This window comes from Acanthopagrus latus, chromosome 11 (genome assembly GCF_904848185.1).
Source record: "Acanthopagrus latus isolate v.2019 chromosome 11, fAcaLat1.1, whole genome shotgun sequence".
In the NCBI taxonomy this organism is placed as follows: Eukaryota; Metazoa; Chordata; class Actinopteri; order Spariformes; family Sparidae; genus Acanthopagrus; species Acanthopagrus latus.
This window is the reverse complement of record NC_051049.1, coordinates 635,874-663,373: the sequence shown is the minus strand read 5'-3', so window position 1 is coordinate 663,373 and position 27,500 is coordinate 635,874. Positions and strand designations below refer to the sequence as shown.

The window sequence follows — 27,500 nt, the reverse complement described above, 5'->3', positions numbered from 1 at the left end:
TATTGATGAATTCATGTGTTCATCACTTTAATGTAGCAGCTGATTAATGTGGAGCTCATTTTATTTACTACTTAAAGTTTCATCTGAACCTGTAAGAATAAATCCTCATTCATCAATTGATGATATGAAAGTTCATATTATTATTATTATGATCATTGTTATTATTATTATCATTAATATTATTATTATTATTATTTCAGCAGGCTGAATCATCGTCTTGTCGGCCTTACTGACGATAATCTTGGTGTGATTAGTGAATATTTTCTGGTCAAATCTCCAAATTAGTTTCTTTCCAAACTTTGTTTTTCTCTTCTGTGATTTTCAATGAAATCATTTTATTTAGTGTGTTTTAATGCAGTTTACTTTTATAATTCAATACATTTTTTATCATCAGTTCAATGATTTCTGACAGAAAAAATGTTTTTCATGATTCTTTCTGTGTTTCAGGTCACATTGAGTTCAGCCTGCTTAATAATTAATGAGCACAGCTGAGATGCCGTATTATTGATGAGGTTAGACTCCTCCCCCAACAGTCCCACCTGACTGATTTACAGGTTCAGTGATTCACAACAAACAATCTGTTGTCTTACTGAGAGAGTTTAACTGTAAAGATGTAAACAGCTCATGAATATTTAATGACTCTGAGCAGCTTCATCAGCTCTCTGACGCCTTTTTATCCTCTTTAAGCTCCATGTTTTGGTTTTCCGGCACACTTCCTGTCCGGTTCAGTCTCAGTGTTTCTGCTGATGAAGCTTCTGAACAGTACAGACAGCAGGCGGACAGTCAGAGAGCAGCAGGTGAACATGGCGGATGATCAGCAGCTACAGAAACAGAAGTTTCAGAGCGAGAAGAGAGAATTCAGGACACAAACACAAAGAACACATGAACGTCACGTTGATCTGTGTCTGCTGGAGGTGAAAGCAGGCAGCTGGTTGCTAACATGTTAGCATCAGCAACAAGATGGTCAGAAGATGAGATGGTCTTCTTTAACACAGAAACGCCCACAGAGAAACAACCCAAAGCTCAGAGCACATCAGCCAATCAGCAGCCAGTCAGCAGCTGAGCAGTCAGACTGAAGTATGGAGACGAACTGGTCGAACCAGAAACCAGAAACAAGTTCAGGTGGATCAGAATGTCGAGTCCTTTCACACACAGAGAGACGGACACAGATTACAGACGGAGGAAACAGGCTGGATTTAAAGTTTTTAAAGTGTTTGTTGTGTTTTCAAAGAAGAATGCAGCTGAGAACAGCGAGCATCTGACTGACACGAGCTGACTGATCGACTCCAACTGAAACCACATCATCAGATTCATTTCAACAGGCCTGAACACGAGCCGAGAGCCGCAGAGACACACGGTAATGTTCGCACAGAGTTAAACGACTGTAGAAGCTTCATATCTGAACCGTCTCTGATCAGACAGCTTCACTCATACTACGATATTCTGCTCGGCGGTTTAACACTGTAACATTTTGTTGAATTGGACTGTCGGTCTGACAGAATAAGATGTGAAATGTTTCTGTCAGGCAGTTCCTGTGCTCACAGTGACAATCCCAACATATCCAACACATCCACACTAAAACTCATCCAAGACAAATCAGGTCAAAATCCAGATAATAACTCGTCTGTGACAGACGACCTGCTGCATGTTTCAGCCTGATTACACTTTCCAAAGTAACTACAGTTCTTCCTGATGGAAAGTCGTGTGAAGCTCGTAGTCGACAAGACGTGAGCAACCATCACTGGATCACCTTGATACTGAGGGAGACTTAAAAACCAAGAAGGACTGTGAGAATGGAGACGATGACTGTAGATCTGCTCAGTAATCACTCCTCACATGAGCAGAACCTGCCTGAGAAAAATCCTGTTTTTAAGCTTTCCACAGTATCACAGTGATCCAGCGACAGCTGCAGGACCTCTGTCTCTCTTTTAAATCAAGTCTCAGCTGCTTCAGCTGTTCAGCACAACGCTGCAACTCTGTTTTACTGTGAAGCTCCAGAACTGTTCTGTGGACCGCGAGACTGTAACGTAACGTGACCTTCACGTAACGTTAAAGTCAGAAGTCAACTCTGTGTCACGATGGTCAACGAATGGAAAAGAACAAAGAAAATCAAATATTATTACTCGACAAAAAATGTGTCAATGCCAAATCATTTGTTACTAATTCTTCTGAGTTCTACATTGATGTGTAAATACAGGTTCTCTCTGAAGTCTCCAAGAAGATCAAGTGAAGCTTCAAAATGTAACATTGCAAATAATAATAATAATAATCAACAAAACTCGGCTGAGCGTCACAGAAAACAGACAGAACATGAGTCTTGATAAAGAACCTGAAATACGTCTCCAAGAGGACGACGACACGAGAGAATCAAACTCCGGTGAGCGAAAAGACGACAACATGAGGAGGAAGGATCCTCTCAAGACAGATCAGAGGGAGAAAAGGACCACGAACCCGCTGAGTCTCCTCAAGGAGGACTTGAGCCAGTTTACAGAGGAAGTGTTGAAAATGTTCAAGGACAAAGACACAAAGTCAGAGTGTGAAGACCGGCCATCGAGTCAGACGATCAGTAAACCTGCCAGCAGCACACTCGACCTTCTGAAGGAGGACTTGAGCCAGTTTAAAGAAGACGTGAGCAGCATCTTCAGCATCGGTTCATTCAAGGACAAAGAGATGAAGACGGAGGGTGAGGACCGGCCGACAGCTCCGGCAGAAAATAAAGCTGCCAGCAGCACACTCGACCTTCTGAAGGAGGACTTGAGCCAGCTGAAAGAAGACGTGAGCAGCGTCTTTGGCTTCACTTTGTTAAAGGACAAAGAGACAAAGTCCACAGAGAAGACAATCAACCGTCTCTCTAACGTCTTCAGAATCGGTCTTTCAAAGGAGAGAGACCCTCCGAAGGACGACCCATCAAACAGCTTCAAGATAAAAGACTCCAGATCTGAACGGCCTCTGAAGAGTCTGTTCAGAACAGACCTCCAGACTTCCCCACCAGCAGACGACAGTCTGGAAGTTCAAAAGACAAGTCTAGAGACACCTGAGGAACAAGTGGACGATGGTGTTAGAGGAAACCCCTCAGAGAAGAATGAAGAGACGGAGAAAATCCGTCATAACATGCAAGAGCAGCTGAGTGTAGATCTCAGTGTCTGTGAGGAGAAAACTGGGCGGACGGGACGCTCTGAAGCAGCAAGTGAGGAGGAGGTGACACCTGCAACACAGGCAGGTACGTTCATCACCTGAACACCCAGAGCTGGACCCAAACAAGCTGTCGCTGCTGAGCACGTAATGTAGAAATAAGACATTTTATATAAAAACAGAGGTAAACAGTAAAAGTGCTGAATCGTCAACAATTTAATGTGAGTCATGTTTTAACTCTACAGCTGAACAGAGACGTGACGGTAAAGAGCTCCCTGACCACTCTGAGTCAGAGGAAGACGAGACAACCACAGAGGAAGAGGAGGAGGAGGAAGAAGAAGGAGAAGAAGGAGAAGGAGAAGAAGAAGAAGAAGAAGAAGTAGAAGTAGAGGTAGAAGTAGAAGAGACTGGTCCCTGGGCGTCTCTGTCCTCTGGCCTCGGCCTCATCAGTCTGACTGACCCAAACAAAGACGACTCGAGGTGAGTGGACAGATGAAAACAGTTCCAGCCTGTTTCTTCACCCTCACGATCACAGTGAAGTGTTTCCATCCTGTTCAGCTGTGTGACCTCGAGATTCTTTCTGCTCTCGCAGCGTTCGGACTGGAGACGAGTGGTCGGTGAAAAACTGTAAGACTTTTAATCTTTCTGCATCAGATAACAAACGTTACAGTATCATCTGCATAGAGCCGGAACAGAATCAGACAGTTTGGAAACAACTGAACTGCTTTGTTATTATTTTCTGATAAAACTACAAATTATTATAGCTATTAAAACGGTGGTTAGATCATCTCACGTATGACTCGAGCTGATGAACATTCGAGTGTGAGCCTGAGCAGACGACTGTCTGACTCCTCTGCTCTCTCTGTTTCCTCTCAGTCGCCTGCTATCTGACCCTCGACCCCAACACCGCCAACTCAGAGCTGCGTCTGACTGACTGCAACAGGAGAGCGACTCGAGTCTGGTCGGACCATCACCCCTCGGAGCACCCGGACCGGTTCACGTGCTGCTCTCAGGTCCTGTGCAGGGAGGGGCTGCTGGACTCGGTGTACTGGGAGGTGGAGTGGACCGGCGGCGCCGACATAGGCGTCTGCTACAACAACATCTCAAGAGGCGGAGACACGGCGAGCTGCCTGCTGGGACACAACGAGCGGTCGTGGAGTCTGGAGTGTTCAGAGGGAAGCTACACGCCGTGTCACCAGAACAAGAGGTTCAGATCCTCCTCACCACGACCCTTCAGCCACAGAGTGGGAGTCTACCTGGACTGGTCTACAGGCTCTCTGTCTTTCTACTGCGTCTCTCAGGACGCCATGGTCCACCTTCACACCTTCTCCTCCACCTTCACTGAGCCACTCTACCCGGCGTTCTGGGTCTGGGCCTACGACGGCTCGGTGTCGCTGTGTCAGGTGGAGTTAGACTGGGAGCGACTGCTGCAGTGATGCTGCCTGCAGCTCACAGAGGAGCAGAGTCAAGCACACTGACTGACAGAGCCTAATCCTAATCCTAATCCTAACACTAACACGAGAAGTTACAGACGCTTCCTGAAGTCAGGCATGAACATGAAGAAGTTCGCTTGACAGTCAGAATGGAACAGAAACTAATTCAAACACTGGTCAGTAACAGCTGTGGCTGTCAGGTCCTGTCACTGTTTACGTGCTGAAACATTTGTGTTGAAAAAGATTGTTGAAAATCTCAGAGTTGATCCTGAGGGAGCGCTGACAGACGGCTGACGACCGAAGCAACTGGACTTAAACACGTCACATTAAACTATGGTTTCATCCGTCGACACCAACAGACCACGACTGGAGCAGAACCACACCAGCTTGTTCCCATCAGTCATCACAAATCATCAGCTATGATCCACACTAACACTCACACACACACACACACACACACACACACACACACACACACACACACACCTGCCCACCTTAAGAGTCCAACAGACTCTGAAACTGAAACACTGAACTTCCAGCAGCGGATCAGTTCTGATGTCAGGAATCAAACATTTATGAAACTGTTATAATAAAAAATCAGACGAGTCTGCTGTTGTCTCTGCGCTCTGTGTGTGTGTGTGTGTGTGTGTGTGTGTTACTGTATATGTCTGACCTGTAGCTGGCTCTCCTGACTGCCCCGGGCCTCCTGCAGCTCCTTCTCCAGCTGCTCCAGACGAGAAACACGCATCTGCAACACACACACAGCTCAGACACGTCCAGATGTTTCTGTTCTACCAACCAGATGTCTGTTTTGTATCCCTACAACAGTCACATACATGACTCTGTGTGTGTGCTGTATATACAGACTATATGGTTCAGGAGACCCTGATATAAAGGTGAGTGACTAACAGTCCAATCAGCAGCCTCAGTCTCACCTGTGTCCTCTGCACCACCTCGTCACTCGTGCCGAATCGTTCCTCCATCACAGACTGAACCTGCTGAGCTTCAAACTCCAGCTGCTGCCGGATCAGATCCATCTGCAGAGAGAACTGCAGCGCACACACACACACACACACATACACACACACACACACACACACGTTAGGGGTCAGAGGTCAAAGTTCACCTTGACTAATACGACACAACGGTGTGTTCTCACCGTGTCGATGCGAGGCAGCTGAGCCAGTCTCTGTGACAGCGCCTCCAGCTGGCTGAAGTACCAGCAGCGCTCCCTCTCCTCACGGTCGATCTCACCCAGCAGGAGGTTCCTACACACACACACACACACACACACCAGATATTACAGTTAGCATTGTGGCTGCTAACTGTGGAGCTGCTCAGTCTCACACCAAATAAGAGGATGCTACACGACCTCGGCTCTGGTCGTGTAGCTACGGAGGACAAATTTATCAAATCAAAATAAAACTAATTACAAAGTCACTCTTTAAATGACCTTCAGTCAGAGCTGTCAGAGAACTGGACCGGACAAGAACCACTGTACTGCAAGAACAGTACTCGATAAATGTCCTTAGTTACATTCCACCTCTGGAATCCAAACCATGAACTGCATCGGATGACTGCTGAGCTGATGTTAACGACATCACTCACCTCTCCTTGTACAGCTCCTCCACGTGGTGGTCGCTCTGTCGCCCGTCCGCTCCACTGATCACAGCAGTTTTGGGCGGGGCTCCGTCCAGGAAGTGATGCGGCAGCATGACTGCGGCGGCCTCGCCCCCGGACGACACGCTCAGACGAGACGAAGGTCTGATCGGACTCTTGGCTCTGCTCGCCGCCGCCGCTGAGGAGGAGGAGCAGGAGGAAGGAGGCAGAGCCAGGCGGTCGTCGAGCTCCGCCCCTCCCAGACTGTCCGTCAGCAGCCTCAGCTTGTGAGGTTGGTGTTTGAGTTCGTAGTAGTTGGTGAGGTCCATGTGGAGCTCTGAGGGAGGAAGAGGATCAATAATCGATCAATAACTCAAACACACCAACTCTCTTCCCACAGACAGTCTCTACAAACTGTTAATCAGTGGGAGTTGATTGAATTTCAGTCTGAACTAATTGAGATTAATTAATTGTTTAACTGGATTGAGTCGTTATGAAGCAGAACCAGCTGCAGCCAATCAGGTTAGATGAGTGTGTCACTTGGTGTGTCTGAAGATGATGATTGGTCCCAGAGGAGACTCGAGACACTCAGGACAGACTTTAAAGGAACATTACAACTGAACCTGATGTCAGTGAATGTCAGGCTGTAGTTTAGCGTCAGATTGAACCTTTGAGCTGGTGCAGCACGTCGCTCCTCCCGGACGAGGCCAGTGTTCCCGCCTCCTGGTCCAGTTTACTCTGCAGCTGCTTCAACACCTCCTGCAGGAGAAGAAGGAGAAACCTGATGAAGAAACATGTTCACAGAGGAAGGATCAGAACATGGTGGGTTTTTTTTCCAGATTATTTTCTGTAGTAATCCAGCATCCAGGTCAATAATCCACAGAACCAGAGAGATGCTAACAGCAGTGAGCTGCAGACAGAATGATGTCAGCACTGCACCTCTGTGCTGTCAAGCAAGCTGCTGAAATCTCACTAAAGAAGAAGACATAACGAGGTGTTTCCATCAGCTGGTCTGGAGTGAATCTTATCAATCTTTAGCAATTCAAATTCAAATACTGATGATTGAAATTCAGTTTGTAGTGGCACAAATTTCAGCCCATATTAATCTAAGAATCTAGATGGGAATCTATGCTGGCAGCTGCTGAGAGCGGACACAGCTTCTTCTTCTTCTTCTTCTCCTCCTCCTTCTTCTTCTTCTTCTTCTTCTCCTCCTCCTCCTTCTTCTCCTCCTCCTTCTCCTCTTGGAGCAGAAACAGCTGTTCAGTCATGTGACTTAAATGTGGGATGATGAAATGTTCGGGACATTTGTGTCACATTTAAAGGTTTCTAACTGTTGTTATGATCAGAACCAGTCCTGGTGTGTAGACGGTGTAGATGTAACCTCCTCCTGACTACATGCTGCTACTAACTGCTGCTGCAGCTTCAACACTCAGGTTTAAACCTTTAAAGTGTCTCCGGATGCTTCGGCTCACCACAGCTCAGATCCAGCATCACACACAGCGATCGATTCAACAGTGTCGACATCAGAGGCTCGGAAAGATAAAAACGTGGATCCACAGAAGAAAATAATCCAGTGAAACAGGTCAGATCCTCCAGCAGCAGATCAAACATCACGACACTCCTTCACCTGCTCCTGCCGGCAGACGCCGCCTGTCTGATGAGGAGGGTAAAGAGGAGCTGTGATGTCGTCCTGCAGACTCACCTGCTGCAGGTGAAAGTCACTCTGAGCCTCTCGTCCGTTTGTGTGTCGGGCGTCCTGATTCTGATCACATCAGCTGAGCTCAGCCTGATAATCCAGCTGCTTCAGCATCTGGACACGTGAGTCCCAGTGTGCGGTCACATGCGTGTGTGCATGTCCATGTGTGTTTATGTGTGTGCAGCTGAGTGGATTTACTGCAGCTTTGGGTCTTAGCCTGGTTTTACAGTTTCTGTCTCAGTGTGCTTATTGATTATTCTCTGATTAATACAGCTGGATTTTAGACGTCACAGATTTGCTGATTTCAACTTGTTGAGGAGAAAAGAGAATTAAAATGTCTCTAAATGCCGAGGTTTTTACATTTTCTCCCCGAGACGGAGTGTTGAATGTTGTGTTTTATCTCCTGTCGTTCGTTGTCACACGCAGAAAAACACATGAATTAATGAAGATAAGAGAGAATTAAACACAAATCAAGATCAAGTGACGGTGTCAAGACAGTGACGGTGGTGGTGGTGTTGGTGTCTCCAGACTGACCTTCATGCCGGAGGTCTCCGTCTCCAGTTTGGACAGGTGGTTGGAGTTGTCCTCCAGCTCCCTCCGCAGGTGGGAGTTCTCCTTGCGGAGCGCCTCCACCTGGTGGGCCAGCTGGTCGTAGGAAGCCACGGCGTTGGCCATCTTCACACTCTGCAGCACCTCCTGCAGGAGCACACAGGTGGAGGAGTGTTACAAGCTGCATCCACTCATACAGTCTGACAATTCACAAAGGGAGGAGCAGGGAGGAGCAGGGAGGAGCAGGGAGCAGCAGGGAGGAGCAGGGAGGAGCAGGGTGGAGCAGGGAGTTGCAGGGAGCAGCAGGGAGCAGCAGGGTGGAGCAGGGAGGAGCAGGGAGGAGCAGGGAGGAGCAGGGTGGAGCAGGGTGGAGCAGGGAGGAGCAGGGAGGAGCAGGGAGGAGCAGGGAGGAGCAGGGAGGAGCAGGGAGCAGCAGGGAGGAGCAGGGTGGAGCAGGGTGGAGCAGGGAGGAGCAGGGAGGAGCAGGGTGGAGCAGGGAGGAGCAGGGAGGAGCAGAGAGGAGCAGGGAGGAGCAGGGTGGAGCACTCTGCAGGGGCAGAACAGTCAGAACATCATCTGACTGTTCTGAGGTTCTGATTGTTCTGATGTTCTGATTGTTCTGATGTTCTGATTGTTCTGATGTTCTGATTGTTCTGATGTTCTGATTGTTCTGATGTTCTGATGTTCTGATTGTTCTGATGTTCTGATGTTCTGATTGTTCTGATGTTCTGATTGTTCTGATTGTTCTGATGTTCTGATTGTTCTGATGTTCTGATGTTCTGATTGTTCTGATGTTCTGATTGTTCTGATGTTCTGATTGTTCTGATGTTCTGATTGTTCTGATTGTTCTGATGTTCTGATTGTTCTGATGTTCTGATTGTTCTGATGTTCTGATGTTCTGATTGTTCTGATGTTCTGATGTTCTGATTGTTCTGATGTTCTGATGTTCTGATTGTTCTGATGTTCTGATTGTTCTGATTGTTCTGATGTTCTGATTGTTCTGATGTTCTGATGTTCTGATTGTTCTGATGTTCTGATTGTTCTGATGTTCTGATTGTTCTGATGTTCTGATTGTTCTGATGTTCTGATGTTCTGATTGTTCTGATGTTCTGATGTTCTGATTGTTCTGATGTTCTGATTGTTCTGATTGTTCTGATGTTCTGATTGTTCTGATGTTCTGATGTTCTGATTGTTCTGATGTTCTGATTGTTCTGATGTTCTGATTGTTCTGATGTTCTGACTGTTCTGACTGTTCTGATGTTCTGATTGTTCTGATGTTCTGATTGTTCTGATGTTCTGATTGTTCTGATTGTTCTGATGTTCTGATGTTCTGATGTTCTGGCCCCTGCAGAGTATGATTGTTTTTAGTAACGTCGCTCTGCACTCAACTACACCTGAGTCTGAAACAGGAAGTTGCAGGACGCTATCCGGCAAGAAGTCACACTCAGGCGTTGTTTGGTACAGTTGCTTTCACACCTGACGCCAACTGGACCCAAGCACACATGAACAGAACTCAAGACCACCTCTTCATGCAGACCCAGGCACAGTTCACGAACTGGACCCAGGTACGGTTCACTTGTGTCCACACTGATCAAAGGAGCTGGACTTTGGGGTCAGTGGCATTATTACCAGCATTTCTGGCCGAACAGATTCAAACTGAGCCGGTCCTATTGTGCTGAGTTGAGCCGTCCTGATGGACCTGTTCTGGTGGAGGGCAAAGTTTGTCCAGCCCGCCTCCAAGTGGATCGCAATGATGTCACGTGAACTGCAGCAAATCAGTGACTAACCCTGTGTCTGCCCAGTGAGAGCACCCTTAGTTTTTGTTGTTCTTCCTGTTTTACCAACGTGACCTGAACGCATCTTAAGGATCCGTTCAGTACCACCAACCAGAACATAAAGGTCTCAAACCCAGAATACTACTGAATGAGATGAATGTCTTCAGCAGATGCTCACAGGGAGTCTGTGATCATGTGTCCCTTCAGTTCTGAGTGTGTTTCTGCTGTGAACACACCGACATGAAGCTCCCTGACAGTCTGTTAGATAACATGTTATCTAAGTTTGTCCTGCGGCTGTTTCCTCCACTCATCTGATCCTGAATCAGTACGATCACAGTTTCCACTCATTACTCCACAAACAACAACAGGCTAAACAGTTGGACATCACAATCATTATTATCATCATTATTAATATCTTCATTACTGTCCGACCTCTTTACAGTCATCACCTTGTTGTTCGTTGGACATATTGTACCGATGATTAAACACAGCAACACTACTCACATTTTAGATCTACCGATATTTATTTTTCATTTATGTATATGTTTAAATGTGCAAATTAGGCTGAATGAAGGAGCTAATCTTTAGAAATAAACACCTAAATGTATGTTGGCCTTTTTCTTTTCACTAAAATGTTTTCAGAGCTTCAGTTGTTGAGCACAATGCTGCAACACTTTCTGTTTGAACTGTTCCTCAAACACAACCTCAGGAAACTGTGAACCTGCCCTTTAAGTTAAGTTCATCATCCTGTGTTGTCTTTATTAATATCAATATTTCCTCTTTATTCTCTTTTAGTGTTATCATTCGACCGTGTTGCTTCTATCCCACCACAGTTCACAAAGAAGCGCAGAGATCAAAAACGATCCAATGAAAAGATCGATGAGTGGCACAGTGAGGTCATCGCTCCGGGGTCGGAGCTGCACATGCTCAGTGAGCTCTACGTCAGACACTGACCTTCACTCAGACCAGAGCCGGCTGCAGACAGGAAGTGACTCTGCTGTTTGTCTGTTTGTTTGAGGCAGTAAGTAAACAACCCTGCTCTCTTCCAGTTGATGCTCAGGTGATTTCTGCTCAGTGCAGCAGATCTGAAGTCAGCAGCCAGTCAGTGCAGCAAATGTCACTGCTGCATTCATAATGAGGAGCTGACCCCAGGGGGATTGTGGGTAAGGGGAGGCGCAAGAGGAGAAACGTGTTCTCAGGTTACGGGAGAGGCTCCCTGCACCGCCGTCTGACATCATCACTAGTAATCAGAAACACAGTATTTGAGTAAATGTAATTTGTATTTAAAGTTACTTTTCACCTCTGATTCAAACTTTAATTAAATAATCAACAGAACTCACTGTTCACTGTAATTAAAGCTGGTTTTAGAGATCTTTAGTAAAACTTGATTTTCACAGCAGCTTATTGCTTATTGATCATCAGTGAAAAGTCTCCACCAATCACGCACTAACATCACTTGTAATCTGATTACTTCCACAGGAGGACTCAGGTTCAGAGCTAGAGGACACATCAGTCCTCACAAGTCTAAATAAAGAAATGTGTGTGTGAAGGTCTCTGTGATACTGCAGACCTCAGCAGGTGTGTGTGTGTGTGTGTGTGTGTGTGTGTGTGTGTGTGTCTCATCAAACACCTCTGACATATTGATGTTCAGTGTTACCATGGTAACAGGGCCACATCCCCCACTATCGCCATGGTGACATATTTACATCAAGAGATGGCTCTTTCTGCCTCTCTTGTCATCTGACACACACACACACATACACACACACACACACACACACACAAGGCTCACTGCTGCAGTCACTGCAGAGCATGCTGGGTAAGAAAAAATGTGGAAGCTCCCGGGAGGATAACGAATCAGACCGAGACTTAACCAGCGTTAATGGAGCCCGTTAACGGTGCAGTTGCTATGGCAACCACTGTTCTGAGGCGTGTGACCCCAATATGAGTCGACACAGAGAGGAGATGAAACAAGAAGAGACCGAAGAGGAGAGGAGAGGAGAGGAGAGGAGAGGAGAGGAGAGGAGAAAGAAAGAAAGAAAGAAAGAAAGAAAGAAAGAAAGAAAGAAAGAAAGAAAGAAAGAAAGTGAATGTGACTGACTGCAGACTCTCAGCTGCTGTTAGCTGCTAGTTCGCTACACATGATCAAAATAAACATTAAACACGAGCAGTGCTGCTGTTAGCATTCACCACCATCAAGCTGATGGGTTTTACACATTAAACATCAACATTTTCATCCATCTGTCCGTCTAACTGACGTGTGCAGCAAACACAGCATTATGTTGTGTTTTGGTGCTGGTTTTGGTGCTGGTTTTGGTGCTGGATTTGGTACTGGATTTGGTACTGGTTTTGGTACTGGATTTGGTACTGGTTTTGGTGCTGGTTTTGGTACTGGATTTGGTGCTGGTTTTGGTACTGGATTTGGTGCTGGTTTTGGTACTGGTTTTGGTGCTGGTTTTGGTGCTGGTTTTGGTACTGCATTTGGTGCTGGTTTTGGTACTGCATTTGGTGCTGGTTTTGGTACTGGATTTGGTGCTGGTTTTGGTACTGGATTTGGTACTGGTTTTGGTACTGGATTTGGTACTGGTTTTGGTGCTGGTCTATGCTGGTTTTTCCAGCAGGGGATTCTCAGGTGACCATTAGTGACATCATCAAGAACAGATCTCCAGACACATCGATTTACTGTTCAGCAGGATGAGACACAGCGATGACCTCGAAGAATACAAACAACCTGAAGAGACGCTGAAGTCATTCACAGTTAGTTAGCTCTCTCTAACTACTACTGTTAACTACGCAGATCTGTTTGCTAATGTTTAGTCGATCATACGGGTCAGTCGGCGGTGTCACCTTGTGCTAAATCCTCTAGTGAGTCTCGCTGGTGCAGCCTAGCTGGGCGTCAGTTTACGGCAGCAGAATAATGACTGAGTGAGCCTGGCTCCAGCTAACGTTAGCTGTGTTAATGTGTTAGCTCATGTCGGACCGCTAGCTTCAAAGCTTGTGAGTGTTTGATCTCAACTCATAAGTACAACCCACTCAACAACCTGATCGAACTGTCGGACATGTTTTAAAAGAAATCTGCTGACGACGCAGATTGCTGTTAGCTCAGTTTAATGAATTTAAACAAAGAACATGTGACTGAAGTTGACTCAAATATTTGACTTAATGTTGATTTAAGTGTCCCGTCCTGCTGCTGGTGGCCACATCTGTAACTGTCTCATTAATAAATGTTCACGTATTAAAAGCATGTCTCTGAACAAAGAGACTGTCAGTCACCCCACCACCTGCTCCATCCCCCACATCCTCCCGGCCTGCATCTCTTCTCCTCCTCCCTCTGGGGACCGTCTGGTTACTATGGCAACCGCATCCTCCAGGCAGGCAGAGAGGTGGAGGAGGAGAAAATGGCGCCGGTGTGGAGGAGGAGTGGAATCAGGCAAACATCCAGCAACTCTCTGGGTCCAAACACAGCTTCGACCTGTTGTCTTGATTTAATCTCAACATAAAAATACGTTGTTTTGAGTCTTTAATGAGCCCGAATGTTTTCATGTGTATCATCATCTGATTTAAAATGATTTGTTTTCACAGATACAGAATCAGAACCAGAACTGCAGTTCTTATTGTGATGTTCATCATGTTCACAACCTTTTCTGACCCAGTTGGCTCCAGGCTGGTTCTGGTGCTGTGTTGATGAGACGATGAAGTTCACTGGGCTTTCTAAAGAAACTTTAAATGCCTACTAGAGTTTTTAAAGACCTCAGTAGGAACCAGCGGGCCACAGACAGGAAGTCAGACAGTATTAAGAGACGGACCGACATGTTGGTTTGGGTCTCAGTCAGCACATCGGGTGATTCTGAAGAAACTCAAGCTTCAGTCTAAAGTCCCAGTTTTACATTTGCTTCATCTCAGAATGAATGAATTATAATTATATCAATAAAAAAATGTGTTTTTATTATCCCATTGTCTTCTGTATTTTCTCCATAGAGGGACAGAGTTAATTTAAAGGCTACTGCACCAGAACAGAACCAGGAGGTCCAACAGCAGACGGTTTCAACATGGATGAAGCTTCTACAGCCGACATCTTTCAACACAGCAGCGAACCGTCACGACATCACAGAGTGAGTCAGCGTGCACACACCTGGAGACAACATGGCCGCCTGTCAGGGAGACACCTCCACCTCCACGACACACTTTAAACTCAGTCACACAGTGAGAAGGTCAGAGGTCGGAGCGAGAGCGTCACACCTCAGTCCAACACATCACTCTCTCCCAAAACTCTCCGTTACGTAACGTGACATCACAGCCGCCTCTTCCAGCTGATTGGAGGACTTCCTGTCCGCGAGGCGCTCTGAGTCACAGCAGAGACAGTTTTAAATCTTCTCACACTGAATTAAGATTCAAATAATGTCCCAAATTAAAGTTCTTAATAACAGTTGCGGTGAAATAATAAAGTGTATTAATTTGTTCATCGTGATCAGAGTTATTAGAGTTCAAACAGCTTCAGAACGTTTGCTCTCACATTCAGAACTGCATTAAGAAATCACACATCCTCATCAGTCAGCTGAGTCTGTAATCTGAATATGTCGAGTAACTAAACTTATCAAATACAAAGTAATTTAAGTATTTAATAATTATTACTATTTAAGTATTTGTACTTTAACACAGTGCCTGAGCAAATGTACTCAGTTACTTCTTCTCTTGGTTTCTGTCAGCAGGACCGTGTCGGACCGACTGACCCGTGACTGGAAGTGACAGTTTGAGGAAGGCGTGTGTGTTGGGACTATTTCCAGCAGCGGATGAATCCACATTTGGAGCTGCGGAGAGTCTCTGGGGCAGCACATCCATTCGGACTCCGAGCTATCAGCACCAGCACCTTCATATGCATCTAGATTAAACACAAACCAATCAGACACATAATGAACCAGTGAGACCAGCTCACATCAGGACATAAACTAGACTGGGACCCAAAACCAAACCAGGACCCAAAACCAGCTCAGACTGGGACCCAAAACCAAACCAGGACCCAAAACCAGCTCAGACTGGGACCCAAAACCAGCTCAGACCAAGAGACACTGCAGGAGACATTCAAGGCCAAAAACCATCAGATGCAACACATCCTGACGCCCGACTGGAGAAAAAGCAGCTCTGGTGTTTGAATGATGAATAAAATCTCTGTCATGTTTTTATCTCCAGGATTCAGCTGTAAATATGTTTTTCATATTTGACCTCTGAAATATATAAATCATTTTCGCTGCTGTTTTTTTCTGACGACATCTATGATTCATCAGCTCCTCCACCCCTCATCCTCCAGCCTCTGTCTGCAGGATGGAGGACAATAAACCCGTCCGGGTTTGGATCTGAGCCTGGAGGAGCCGCATGAACGATGGAAATGAATCCGCAGCTCTGAGCAGCTGCAGGTTCACATTCAGCCTCCTCCCGTCTGATCTGCGCCAAACAACCAGCCTCATTGTCCCTGATCGTTCAACAGCACAGCCGAGTCGAACCGGGCCGGACCGAGTCGGGCCAAGCGGGTCCGTGTGGACCGTTTGATTAACGATAAATACGAGATTAAGATAAATTAAAATGAAAAAGAGACGGAGGGGTGCGTCCTTACCTCATGACTCCGAACAGAGCTGAAGATCACTGAGCGAGAGGAGGAGGAGGAGGGAGGAGGGAGGAGGAGGATGAGGAGGAGGGAGGAGGCGCGACATTCAGACGGGGGAGAGAGAGAGAGAGAGAGAGAGAGAGAGAGAGACAGAGAGAGAGAGAGAGAGAGAGAGGAGGGGGGGGGAGGGGCCTCTCTCTCTGCTCGTCATCACGTTTCTGCACCAGAACTACGGACTGCGCCTTTAAAAGGTTTCACTCTCTTTCACCACATTTACTTTAGTTACAGTTACATTAAGTTACATTACAGAGAAACACTCAGTGAAATTAACTCGAAACTGAACTTGAGTAAAAGTACTTAGTTACATTCAATCAGTGCAACTTTCTGCACTGTGAGCACTTTTACTTTGAGTCCATTTAACTGATGGTACTTAGTTACTTTTCCCCAGTGAGGTTTTAAATGCAGGACCCGCAGGGGAGCAGAACCGGAGTCTGGTTCTGTCAGAACCTCCTGCAGTCGGACTCACCTGTGTAGACAGTTTGTTAGTTTGTTCTCCTCTCTGCAGCACCGCAGCTGTCCACCAGAGGGCGCCACCGCTCTGTCACTGCGCAGCTTCATCTTCATCACGCTCGTGCTCCATCAGTCATGTGACCGTGACCAGTCACTTCGTGATCAGCTGTGACGTCACCGGAAGTTCAGGTCACATCTGATCAGCAGCACAACATTAGTGGAATGTAACTAAGTACATTTACTCAAGTACGATGTTAAGTGCAAATTCAAACTCCTTGTACTTTACTCAGGTATATTCACTTCATGTAACTTTATATTTCTACTCTGTTACACCTCAGCTGCAGCCATCGTTCACTTCACTACATTAGTCAGACAGCTTTAGTCTTTAGCTTTCATACGCCAGTAAAAGTAAAGACATAATAAGATATAATATGGTAAGTCTGAAAGTAATCTGATATCAAATGTACTTAAAAATCAAAAGTATCAGTAAAGTATGTTTATATAACACACTCAGAGTCAGCTGATCAGCACAACAACTGGCTGTAGTGTGGAATAAATCAATAATTCAAAAGGACGCAGCACGTAATCTGTAAAGTAACTAGTAACTAAAGGAATCTAAAGTAGTGGAGTGAAAAGTACAACATTTGTCTCCAGACTCACTTCAGAAAGCAACATTCAGTAAGAACCAATCAGAATTATTGTTATTGTTTAATAAAAATCATTTAATCCATTAATTACAGAAAAAGACATTTAATACATAAAATATTTATATTTCACAGCTGCCAGAGCAGCTAAATGTTGTTCATGTTGTCAGGATCTTCATCATGGTGATGATGATGATGTGATGAAGATGGTGACGATGATGATGGTGATGAAGATGATGTGATGAAGATGGTGACGATGATGATGGTGATGAAGATGATGTGATGAAGATGATGGTGATGTGATGAAGATGGTGACGATGAAGATGGTGATGAAGATGATGTGATGAAGATGATGGTGATGTGATGAAGATGAAGACGATGATGGTGATGAGGATGATGAAGATGGTGATGAAGATGATGACGGTGATGAGGATGATGATGATGGTGACGTGATGATGATGAAGATGATGATGTGATGAAGAGGATGACGAAGATGGTGATGAGGATGATGAAGATGGTGATGAAGATGTGAAGATGAAGATGTGATGATGGTGATGATGATGATGTGATGATGAAGATGGTGATGAGGATGATGAAGATGTGATGAAGATGATGAAGATGGTGATGAGGATGATGAAGATGGTGATGAGGATGATGAAGATGTGATGAAGATGAAGATGTGATGGTGATGAAGATGGTGATGAGGATGATGAAGATGTGATGAAGATGATGAAGATGGTGATGAGGATGATGAAGATGGTGATGAGGATGATGAAGATGGTGATGAAGATGAAGATGTGATGATGGTGATGAAGATGGTGATGAGGATGATGAAGATGGTGATGAAGATGAAGATGGAGGCTCTCAGCTCTGCTATATTCTCTCTGGGTGACGTGTCTGAGTGACGCTGATGGAGGTGAAGGTGTGGAGGGAAAATGTATTTATACTTTGGAAGATGATGAAGATGATGATGGTGGTGACGATGATGATGAAGACGATGATGGTGATGAGGATGATGGTGACGTGATGATGATGAAGATGATGATGTGATGAAGAGGATGACGAAGATGATGAAGATGGTGATGAGGATGATGAAGATGAGATGATGAAGATGGTGATGATGATGTGATGATGAAGATGGTGATGAAGATGGTGATGAGGATGATGAAGATGTGATGAAGATGTGATGATGGTGATGATGAAGATGGTGATGAAGATGGTGATGAAGATGGTGATGAGGATGATGAAGATGAAGATGTGATGAAGATGAAGATGTGATGATGGTGATGAAGATGGTGATGAAGATGGTGATGAGGATGATGAAGATGAAGATGGTGATGAAGATGGTGATGAAGATGTGAAGATGAAGATGTGATGATGGTGATGATGATGATGTGATGATGAAGATGGTGATGAGGATGATGAAGATGGTGATGAAGATGATGACGGTGATGAGGATGATGGTGACGTGATGATGATGAAGATGATGATGTGATGAAGAGGATGACGAAGATGATGAAGATGGTGATGAGGATGATGAAGATGAGATGATGAAGATGGTGATGATGATGTGATGATGAAGATGGTGATGAAGATGGTGATGAGGATGATGAAGATGTGATGAAGATGTGATGATGGTGATGATGAAGATGGTGATGAAGATGGTGATGAAGATGGTGATGAGGATGATGAAGATGAAGATGTGATGAAGATGAAGATGTGATGATGGTGATGAAGATGGTGATGAAGATGGTGATGAAGATGAAGATGGTGATGAAGATGGTGATGAAGATGTGAAGATGAAGATGTGATGATGGTGATGATGATGATGTGATGATGAAGATGGTGATGAGGATGATGAAGATGGTGATGAAGATGATGACGGTGATGAGGATGATGGTGACGTGATGATGATGAAGATGATGATGTGATGAAGAGGATGACGAAGATGATGAAGATGGTGATGAGGATGATGAAGATGAGATGATGAAGATGGTGATGATGATGTGATGATGAAGATGGTGATGAAGATGGTGATGAGGATGATGAAGATGTGAAGATGAAGATGTGATGATGGTGATGATGATGATGTGATGATGAAGATGGTGATGAGGATGATGAAGATGTGATGAAGATGAAGATGATGAAGATGGTGATGAAGATGATGTGATGATGAAGATGGTGATGAAGATGTGATGATGGTGATGAAGATGGTGATGAGGATGATGAAGATGTGATGATGGTGATGAAGATGGTGATGAGGATGATGAAGATGGTGATGAAGATGATGAAGATGGTGATGAAGATGAAGATGGTGATGAAGATGAAGATGTGATGATGGTGATGAAGATGGTGATGAGGATGATGAAGATGGTGATGAAGATGAAGATGGAGGCTCTCAGCTCTGCTATATTCTCTCTGGGTGACGTGTCTGAGTGACGCTGATGGAGGTGAAGGTGTGGAGGGAAAATGTATTTATACTTTGGAAGATGATGAAGATGATGATGGTGGTGACGATGATGATGAAGACGATGATGGTGATGAGGATGATGGTGACGTGATGATGATGAAGATGATGATGTGATGAAGAGGATGACGAAGATGATGAAGATGGTGATGAGGATGATGAAGATGAGATGATGAAGATGGTGATGATGATGTGATGATGAAGATGGTGATGAAGATGGTGATGAGGATGATGAAGATGTGATGAAGATGTGATGATGGTGATGATGAAGATGGTGATGAAGATGGTGATGAAGATGGTGATGAGGATGATGAAGATGAAGATGTGATGAAGATGAAGATGTGATGATGGTGATGAAGATGGTGATGAAGATGGTGATGAGGATGATGAAGATGAAGATGGTGATGAAGATGGTGATGAAGATGTGAAGATGAAGATGTGATGATGGTGATGATGATGATGTGATGATGAAGATGGTGATGAGGATGATGAAGATGGTGATGAAGATGATGACGGTGATGAGGATGATGGTGACGTGATGATGATGAAGATGATGATGTGATGAAGAGGATGACGAAGATGATGAAGATGGTGATGAGGATGATGAAGATGAGATGATGAAGATGGTGATGATGATGTGATGATGAAGATGGTGATGAAGATGGTGATGAGGATGATGAAGATGTGATGAAGATGTGATGATGGTGATGATGAAGATGGTGATGAAGATGGTGATGAAGATGGTGATGAGGATGATGAAGATGAAGATGTGATGAAGATGAAGATGTGATGATGGTGATGAAGATGGTGATGAAGATGAAGATGGTGATGAAGATGGTGATGAAGATGTGAAGATGAAGATGTGATGATGGTGATGATGATGTGATGATGAAGATGGTGATGAGGATGATGAAGATGGTGATGAAGATGATGACGGTGATGAGGATGATGGTGACGTGATGATGATGAAGATGATGATGTGATGAAGAGGATGACGAAGATGATGAAGATGGTGATGAGGATGATGAAGATGAGATGATGAAGATGGTGATGATGATGTGATGATGAAGATGGTGATGAAGATGGTGATGAGGATGATGAAGATGTGAAGATGAAGATGTGATGATGGTGATGATGATGATGTGATGATGAAGATGGTGATGAGGATGATGAAGATGTGATGAAGATGAAGATGATGAAGATGGTGATGAAGATGATGTGATGATGAAGATGGTGATGAAGATGTGATGATGGTGATGAAGATGGTGATGAGGATGATGAAGATGTGATGATGGTGATGAAGATGGTGATGAGGATGATGAAGATGGTGATGAAGATGATGAAGATGGTGATGAAGATGAAGATGGAGGCTCTCAGCTCTGCTATATTCTCTCTGGGTGACGTGTCTGAGTGACGCTGATGGAGGTGAAGGTGTGGAGGGAAAATGTATTTATACTTTGGAAGATGATGAAGATGATGATGGTGGTGACGATGATGATGAGGTGTGGAGGCTGAAAATGACACTTCCGCTTGAGGATCACAGCCTTCAAAATAAGAGTGAAGACACTTTTATATCTATGTGAATGTATTCAGACTTCAGTCTCACACGGCTTCGTGTTGGCTCGTTTATATATTTATTTTATCTGATGTCATATTTTTAAGAATATGTAAAATTAAGATGATTTAAAAAAATGTGTTTCATGATGAAATGAAGGTTTTTGCCAACAGTTTGTACAGAATCGTGCTTTTATTCTGATAAAACCCAGGCGGAAGTCTTGCTTGTTGTTTGTGCCAGGGGGAAGGAGGTGATGGAGGGAGGAGGAGGAGGGGGAAGAGGAGGAGGAGGGCTGATGTGTGCTGATCAGCAGCAGGTCTGATGATGATGATGGTGATGATGATGTGAGTCAGAGAGCGGAGGGTTCAGGATGCTCACAGCCGCTCCGGAGTAGACAAACCCCGCACACAGAGCCGCAGAGGAGCCGCAGAGGAGCCGCAGAGGAGCCGCGGTGAGTCCGCACTCATCACACCGACACTCGCTCACTGACAGCGGGGAGCGCGCAGACAGCAGCCCGGCGGAGGAGCGCCACGGCCGGCGTGCTTTCCCCGCCCGGCTCGATGCTGCTGCTGGGGCTCTTTTCATAACTGTGCGTGTGTGTGTGCGTGCGTATGTTTAACTGTGTGTCCATGCCACCGGGCGCGCGTGCCCGGCTGTGCGCGTGCTCGATCGTTACTATTGAGCGGAGTCAGACTGATTAACATGATGAGAGGAGATAATGAGTCTGCAGCTGATGAGGACAAAGCAGCGGGTCAGTGTGTGTGTGAGTGTGTGTGTGAGTGTGTGTGTGTGTGTGTGTGTGTGTGAGTGTGTGTGTGAGTGTTGTGTAAGTGGGCTGCTGTGTGTCGTGATGACAGAGACCAGGACAGCCTGTTACTGCTGTCAGATATCATCACCTGAGGCGTCAGAGTACAAATACTACAGAAATACTACAGTCATGTAGTATTTCATTATTACTGGTGTACAAAGGTGAAGAAGTAAAAGTACTGCACTCCTCATTTTACTGAGAGGTAAAAGTATCAGCATCAAAATAAATGTAAAGTACCAAAAGTAAAAGTATATATATACATATGAACTCGTCTGAGGTAACAGTCCTGCACGCCGGCTTTACATTTCATTTCATTCCAGATTTACATTTTTACTGTAGTTCTTATTATTCTAATATTTCATTTGATAAACATTTTAAATCAAATTTTCCGTGCAGTATTTTATTTATTGCTTGTTTTTATCTTTTATGATTTAAAGTTTTAATGTGATAGCGCTTCATGTGCACTCGTCTCTCAACCTGTTTCTGTTCAGGTTCTTTGTTTGAAAACCTGCTGTATAAATAAAGTGTATCGGATTCATCAGCATGCAGAGTGTATATATATATATATATATATATATATGTTTTATATTCAGTGATGATTAATGTGCTCGTCATCACTTCAATGCTGCAGCTGATGAAGATGGAGCTCACTGTAATAATGAACAGTTTAATCTATAACAATATATAATTACTTATTAGTTGATTATATTTAGTATTAATAATCTGTACTGGTCCAATAACTGTAGGGAAGTAAAAAGTACAATATTGCATAAAGTACAAGTAGCATAAAACATATGAATATTACTACTATTATCATATGTTAATGGTGGATATTATAATAATATTATAGGATAATTGTAATATTGTAGTAAAATAAACGCAGTCAGAGCTGCTGACAGGAAACAGATTATCATATTCTGCTGGTAATAATCGAGTTTATGAGATAATCATCTTTATTCTGGCAGAATAATGAGGAACTTTATCGTTCTTTGGCTCCTGAAACATAAAACATGTCAAAGAGACAGTGAGAGGAAACTACCAGAGCATCACGCGCAGGACAAAGTATTAATCTAATGCAGCTGATTGAATATTGGTGTTATTATTGACGAGCTGACAGCAGACTGAAACACACTCAGCTTAATTTACTGTTGTGTTATATTTTATAATGATGGATGAAACCGGAGACACGTTGAGAACTTGTGAATTCTGGCTGTTGAAAAACTAAATGAACTTTGTTAATCTGTAAAAATGTTGAACTCTGACAGAAACACGAGAGAGCGTGAAAACACTCAGAGCAGTTTGAAGCCGACGTCACACTGAACTGGTTCTTCAACACAATTTCAACTGTTTTATCTCGTCATTTTTGAGTTTTTTCTCTCAATTATGACATTTTAAAGAATATGAACACACACAACAGATCAACACACACACTTTACTGCAAAGGTCTAATGAATCATAGTGTGATTATCTTCAGATATTCAGACTGAAATATCACCATCAGTCACAGATCTTTTTTTATCTTTATCAGAGAGAAAACCCTGATGATGTCACACTCTGTAGCAAACACACATCGTCTTATTTTATTCATTGAGTTTGAGTTAACTTACTGAAATATTCTAAATAACACCAAATAGCATGGTTGTATTTAGAGCTGAAATAAAAGTTGATACTAAAGATGAATGATAGAAAGAACAGATGTGAACTTGATCAGACGTCGTGACTCCAGCACGCCGAGCAGCTCCGTTATCATTTCATTGTGTTACTTGTAGTTTGTGTATGAATGCTGTCATCAGCTGTCATTTGCCTTTTTTCCAGCCTAAATGAACTCTGAATGAGTTATTGATCATCTTGATCTGGACTCAGAACATAAAGCTTTTCAGTGACCTGCTCTCTGATGATATTTGAGTCGTTACAGCTCGTCAGACCAATAATATATATATTAGATGTATGTATGCATATGATATTAACATCATCTCTCTGAAGCTCAGCTCTTATTTTCTGCGGCTGATTTGCTCACTGGTGGTGTTTTCCCCGCCAGCCGCCTCCGCACAGGAAGTGATGTCAGATGATGTGGGCAGGCAGGTAACCATGACAACGGCCCTGCCGATGATGACATGTTTGCGCTTGTCTCCGAGTATATGAATCTCTGCTGTCTGAGCACCGTCGCCACGGCAACCAGACAACACTCTCTCTCACACACACACTCACACTCACACTCACACACACACACACACACACACACACCTGCCTACCAAAAGCATCCATTCTGTTTTCTGGATGTAACCATGGGAGCACCTGAATGTTCTTTGTGTGTGTGTGTGTGTGTGTGTGTGTGTGTGTGTGTGTGTGTGAGTGTGTGTGTGCGTGGTACAGATTGATTAACGAGCTGCTGATTAGTCAGAGGTCTAAATGTGTGGTTGAGATAAGGAGCAGTGACGTCAGCGCTGAGAAACTGATTTCTTATACATGTATAATTTTTTTGACAGTGATAAATTAAAACCTTAATTCTCAGGCTGCTTCCAACAAACCTCAAACTAAATACATGAAATAAAATCATGAGTACAGATGAGAAGTTTAAATGTCAGAGTAGAACATATTTTAAGTAATATAGAGCTCAATAAAACAGTATTCACAGCCGCTGACTGCAGCTGGAACTGTTATTGTACTTCATGTTAGCTAACATCCTGATTCTGAGGCACAGCAGACAGAAGAGGGACGATCTGCTCACACCACCAGCTACACATTCACTAGTGTGTTCCTGCATTACATGGTTAGCTATCTGAACATGGAGCAGGTCTCCTGAATCACACACTCATGCTGTGGACAGTTGGTGGCTGGTGGAGCAGGAAGCAGTGGGCGGAGGCAGCGGATGCTCTGATGGTAACTCTGCTGATCTACAGACGTTACAGCGATGGTCTGAGCTGCAGGAGGCTCTCAGCTGTGAGACGCATCATTAACCAGCATCACAGAGATACTCGATTCACTGCCTCCACGTTTCACTGCCGTCCTGATAGAGTCCGTTTGTCATGTCAGGGACGGTTGTGTCCATTTCCAGATTTCCATCAACAGAAAATCCAAAAAAAACATGTAACATTGTTTTTTTTTTAATGTGATTTTCCTCTTTCTCCTGAGTGTTAATCTATATTAATACATCTCAGCTGCAGCGTCTCACACAGAGATGTTGTTTTTACTAAAACTTCCTGCAGATGTTTCACATTAAAAGTCTGACATCAGGCCGCTCAGTAGCTCAGGTGGTGGAGCGACCCGCCGACAGAGGCTCAGAGGTGTCCTCACTGCAGCAGCTCACACAGAAAATAATCTGTATCTAATTAACGTGACCTTTTTAAATATATGTTATATAGTGGGAGGTTGTGGAGACAGAAAGTCAGTGATGAAGAGAGAAGCAGCCCAGTGTTACATGTTAGTGTTGGTACAGTTTCTGAAATAATGTTCGATCACTGATTGAAGCTTCATGAAGTCGTTTTTTAAAGACATTTTTAACACTTTCATCATTTCAGTGGAGGCTGCGGAACATAAATGTGACCGACGGCTTGAGAACATTAAGAACCTCTGAGGCCTCAGACGGGTCTCACAGGTCCAGAACTGAGCCTGGGGAACATTAGTGTAAATACCTTGTGGGACAGAAATGTTACCCGTATCTATCTATGACTCTGTAAATCATGAAGAAATAATAAAACATACATGATAGTTTCCCAGAGTCCAGTGTGACATCTTCAGGTGTCTTGTTTGGTAAAACCAGCCGTCCAAAACTCCAGATTCAGTTTCCTGATATAAAAGAGACAAAACAAAACAATCACAAAAGTCATTCTGATGATCAACATATCAATTAATCTACGATGAGTTCAGTGGGATTATTATTTTGTTCTTTGACTTTTTGCTCTGGTGAATAAAATATAAACACCAGTCGTAGATAATGATGTATATAAAATAAGGCTCCTATGGTTTCAGGATTGATTCTCTCATTGAACACGTGACTGAACAGCCAGCAGACCTCTGATGTTTGTGAACATGTGTGAGGGTGAATCATCTCTTCTCTCCTCCATAAAAACCTCTCTGGTTTTTCTCTGCTCTCCTCTTTAATGAGATGCAAAGCTCTAATCAATGCTCATTAGTCATCCTGGGGGGGGGGACACAGCTCGGCATGCTGGGAAACTCCCAGAGGCCTTCGCTCTATCCTTTAATTCATTCCCGTTCGTCACGTTGTCTGTGAATCACACTGGGAGAGTTCAGAGAGGACGAGATTCATCAGGAGAGACGACGACGTGTTCAGGCAGTGAAGATTTAAATGTCACAGCAACACAAACACTGGTCAGCACACTTTATATTGTCTGGGTCATAAACGTCACATATAAAGTCTCCAGACTTTATCCAGTGAATCTACTGAGAGACACTTTAACTGGACCGTCAGGTGCTACGTGTCACCCGGCACCCTCAGACCTGGAGTGGATCGACGGGTGTATTACATGATGTGAGCGACACCGTGCTTAAACACAGACATCACAGACTGTATCATACTTAACGACTGATGAAATAGGATCGTTTGCTAACCTGATCCTGCTGCTGAACTGAACTCTTCACACGTTGAAGCTACAACATTATATTTCTTTTTACTCAGGCAAAACTGAGAACTTTTAAATCAGAACCAACGGTCACTGGGCTGATAAACAGAATAAAGTGAGGCTGAGTGATCAACACACACACACACACACACACACACACACACACAGTCATTACAGGCTCATTGTGATGGATGTACACGATGACACTAATTACATCCAGACACTTTGTTCCCGCCGCGCTCCGTCTGAACTCAGTTTAACCTCTGACCTGTGTGTGTGTGTGTGTGTGTGTGTGTATATATATATATATATATATATATATATATATATATACATATATATACATATATATACATATATATATACATATATATATATATATACATATATATATACATATATATATATATATACATATATATATACATATATATACACATATATATATATATATATATATACATATATATATATACATATATGTATATATATATATATATATATATATATATTAGGGTGCATCAAATTTGAATGGGAAATTTTAATTTCAAAATATCAATTTGGCTGATGTTCCATTTTGTTCCAATTAACATAAAAATGACTTTTCCAAAGTTTTGAGGAAATCCATTGAGATTTAGGGGTGCCACCTAACACATGAAGTTTTGTGAAATTTCGAAAAATATGCAATTTTTAGTCTAATTGCCAAAAGTTTGACCCAGAAATGTTGAGTACAGTGAACTTTTATACAGTAACATGTTCTATAGGGTTATCAAAGTAAAATTAGTTTGTTTGCCCTTCGGCAACTTGGGCATTTTTTCAGAGTTCAACTTTCAAGATTCTCCATTTATTTGTCCAATAGACAAAATGAATGGAGGTCAATGGGACACGTGGTCTTACCCTGAGTTTTGTGCAGCAGTGATGGATGTCGGACACACATATAAAGTTTAATTGACTTTATTGTTAAACACAAAGGGCAATATTGACACACTTGAAAGAACACCCTCTCTAGTGGCTAACTCACTGGCAACTCACAGGGCTTAATGATAAAAGCTGACATTAACTAAACTTCAAACTTAGTTGCTCAGACAGTGCCAGAGTCCGCTCCACTGTGCAACATCACCAGAGAGAGAAAGAGGAAATGGAACCTGAACTT

At 43.8% G+C, this 27,500-nt stretch overlaps 4 protein-coding genes and 1 long non-coding RNA gene across 11 annotated transcripts in view; 3 read left to right on the top strand and 2 right to left on the bottom strand.

The window, feature by feature from the left end:
* apc2 (APC regulator of WNT signaling pathway 2) overlaps nt 1-27,500 on the bottom strand; it is a 58,301-nt gene that overhangs the window by 20,062 nt on the left and 10,739 nt on the right. For 4 of the 6 annotated variants that reach the window (XM_037114033.1, XM_037114036.1, XM_037114034.1 and 1 more), the window contains exons 6-12: nt 25,470-25,553; nt 8,395-8,556; nt 6,833-6,923; nt 6,174-6,501; nt 5,725-5,833; nt 5,501-5,614; nt 5,239-5,313 (exon numbers count right to left, since the gene is read on the bottom strand). In XM_037114033.1, coding sequence (XP_036969928.1) covers nt 5,239-5,313; nt 5,501-5,614; nt 5,725-5,833; nt 6,174-6,501; nt 6,833-6,923; nt 8,395-8,556; nt 25,470-25,553 — 963 coding nt within the window. Of the gene's footprint in view, nt 1-5,238; nt 5,314-5,500; nt 5,615-5,724; nt 5,834-6,173; nt 6,502-6,832; nt 6,924-8,394; nt 8,557-11,138; nt 11,425-11,524; nt 11,754-15,792; nt 15,826-25,469; nt 25,554-27,500 lie in introns of those variants that run through there. The other 2 variants (XM_037114037.1, XM_037114038.1) reach the window with 2 other exon arrangements.
* LOC119028266 (E3 ubiquitin-protein ligase TRIM39-like) lies at nt 242-5,213 on the top strand. The gene is made up of 5 exons (XM_037114039.1): nt 242-1,357; nt 2,198-3,220; nt 3,378-3,612; nt 3,725-3,759; nt 4,009-5,213. Exons 2-5 carry the CDS (start codon nt 2,311-2,313, stop codon nt 4,566-4,568), a joined length of 1,740 nt encoding a protein of 579 aa, XP_036969934.1. The 5' UTR covers nt 242-1,357; nt 2,198-2,310; the 3' UTR covers nt 4,569-5,213.
* LOC119028270 lies at nt 9,765-15,373 on the top strand. Its single transcript, XR_005077640.1, has 4 exons — nt 9,765-10,509; nt 10,980-11,205; nt 14,163-14,296; nt 14,894-15,373. It is a non-coding gene; the product is annotated as an uncharacterized LOC119028270 (long non-coding RNA).
* The window catches only part of diras1a (DIRAS family, GTP-binding RAS-like 1a), a 13,767-nt gene continuing 7,261 nt past the window's right edge, over nt 20,995-27,500 (top strand). The window contains exon 1 of one of the 2 annotated variants that reach the window (XM_037114043.1): nt 20,995-21,398. The gene's annotated coding sequence lies outside the window, so the exon portion shown is untranslated. Of the gene's footprint in view, nt 21,411-27,500 lie in introns of both variants that reach the window. The other variant, XM_037114042.1, reaches the window with a different exon arrangement.
* LOC119028267 overlaps nt 27,286-27,500 on the bottom strand; it is a 1,661-nt gene continuing 1,446 nt past the window's right edge. Inside the window, exon 2 of the mRNA XM_037114041.1 lies at nt 27,286-27,500. This exon is cut by the window's right edge and continues 909 nt beyond it. The gene's annotated coding sequence lies outside the window, so the exon portion shown is untranslated.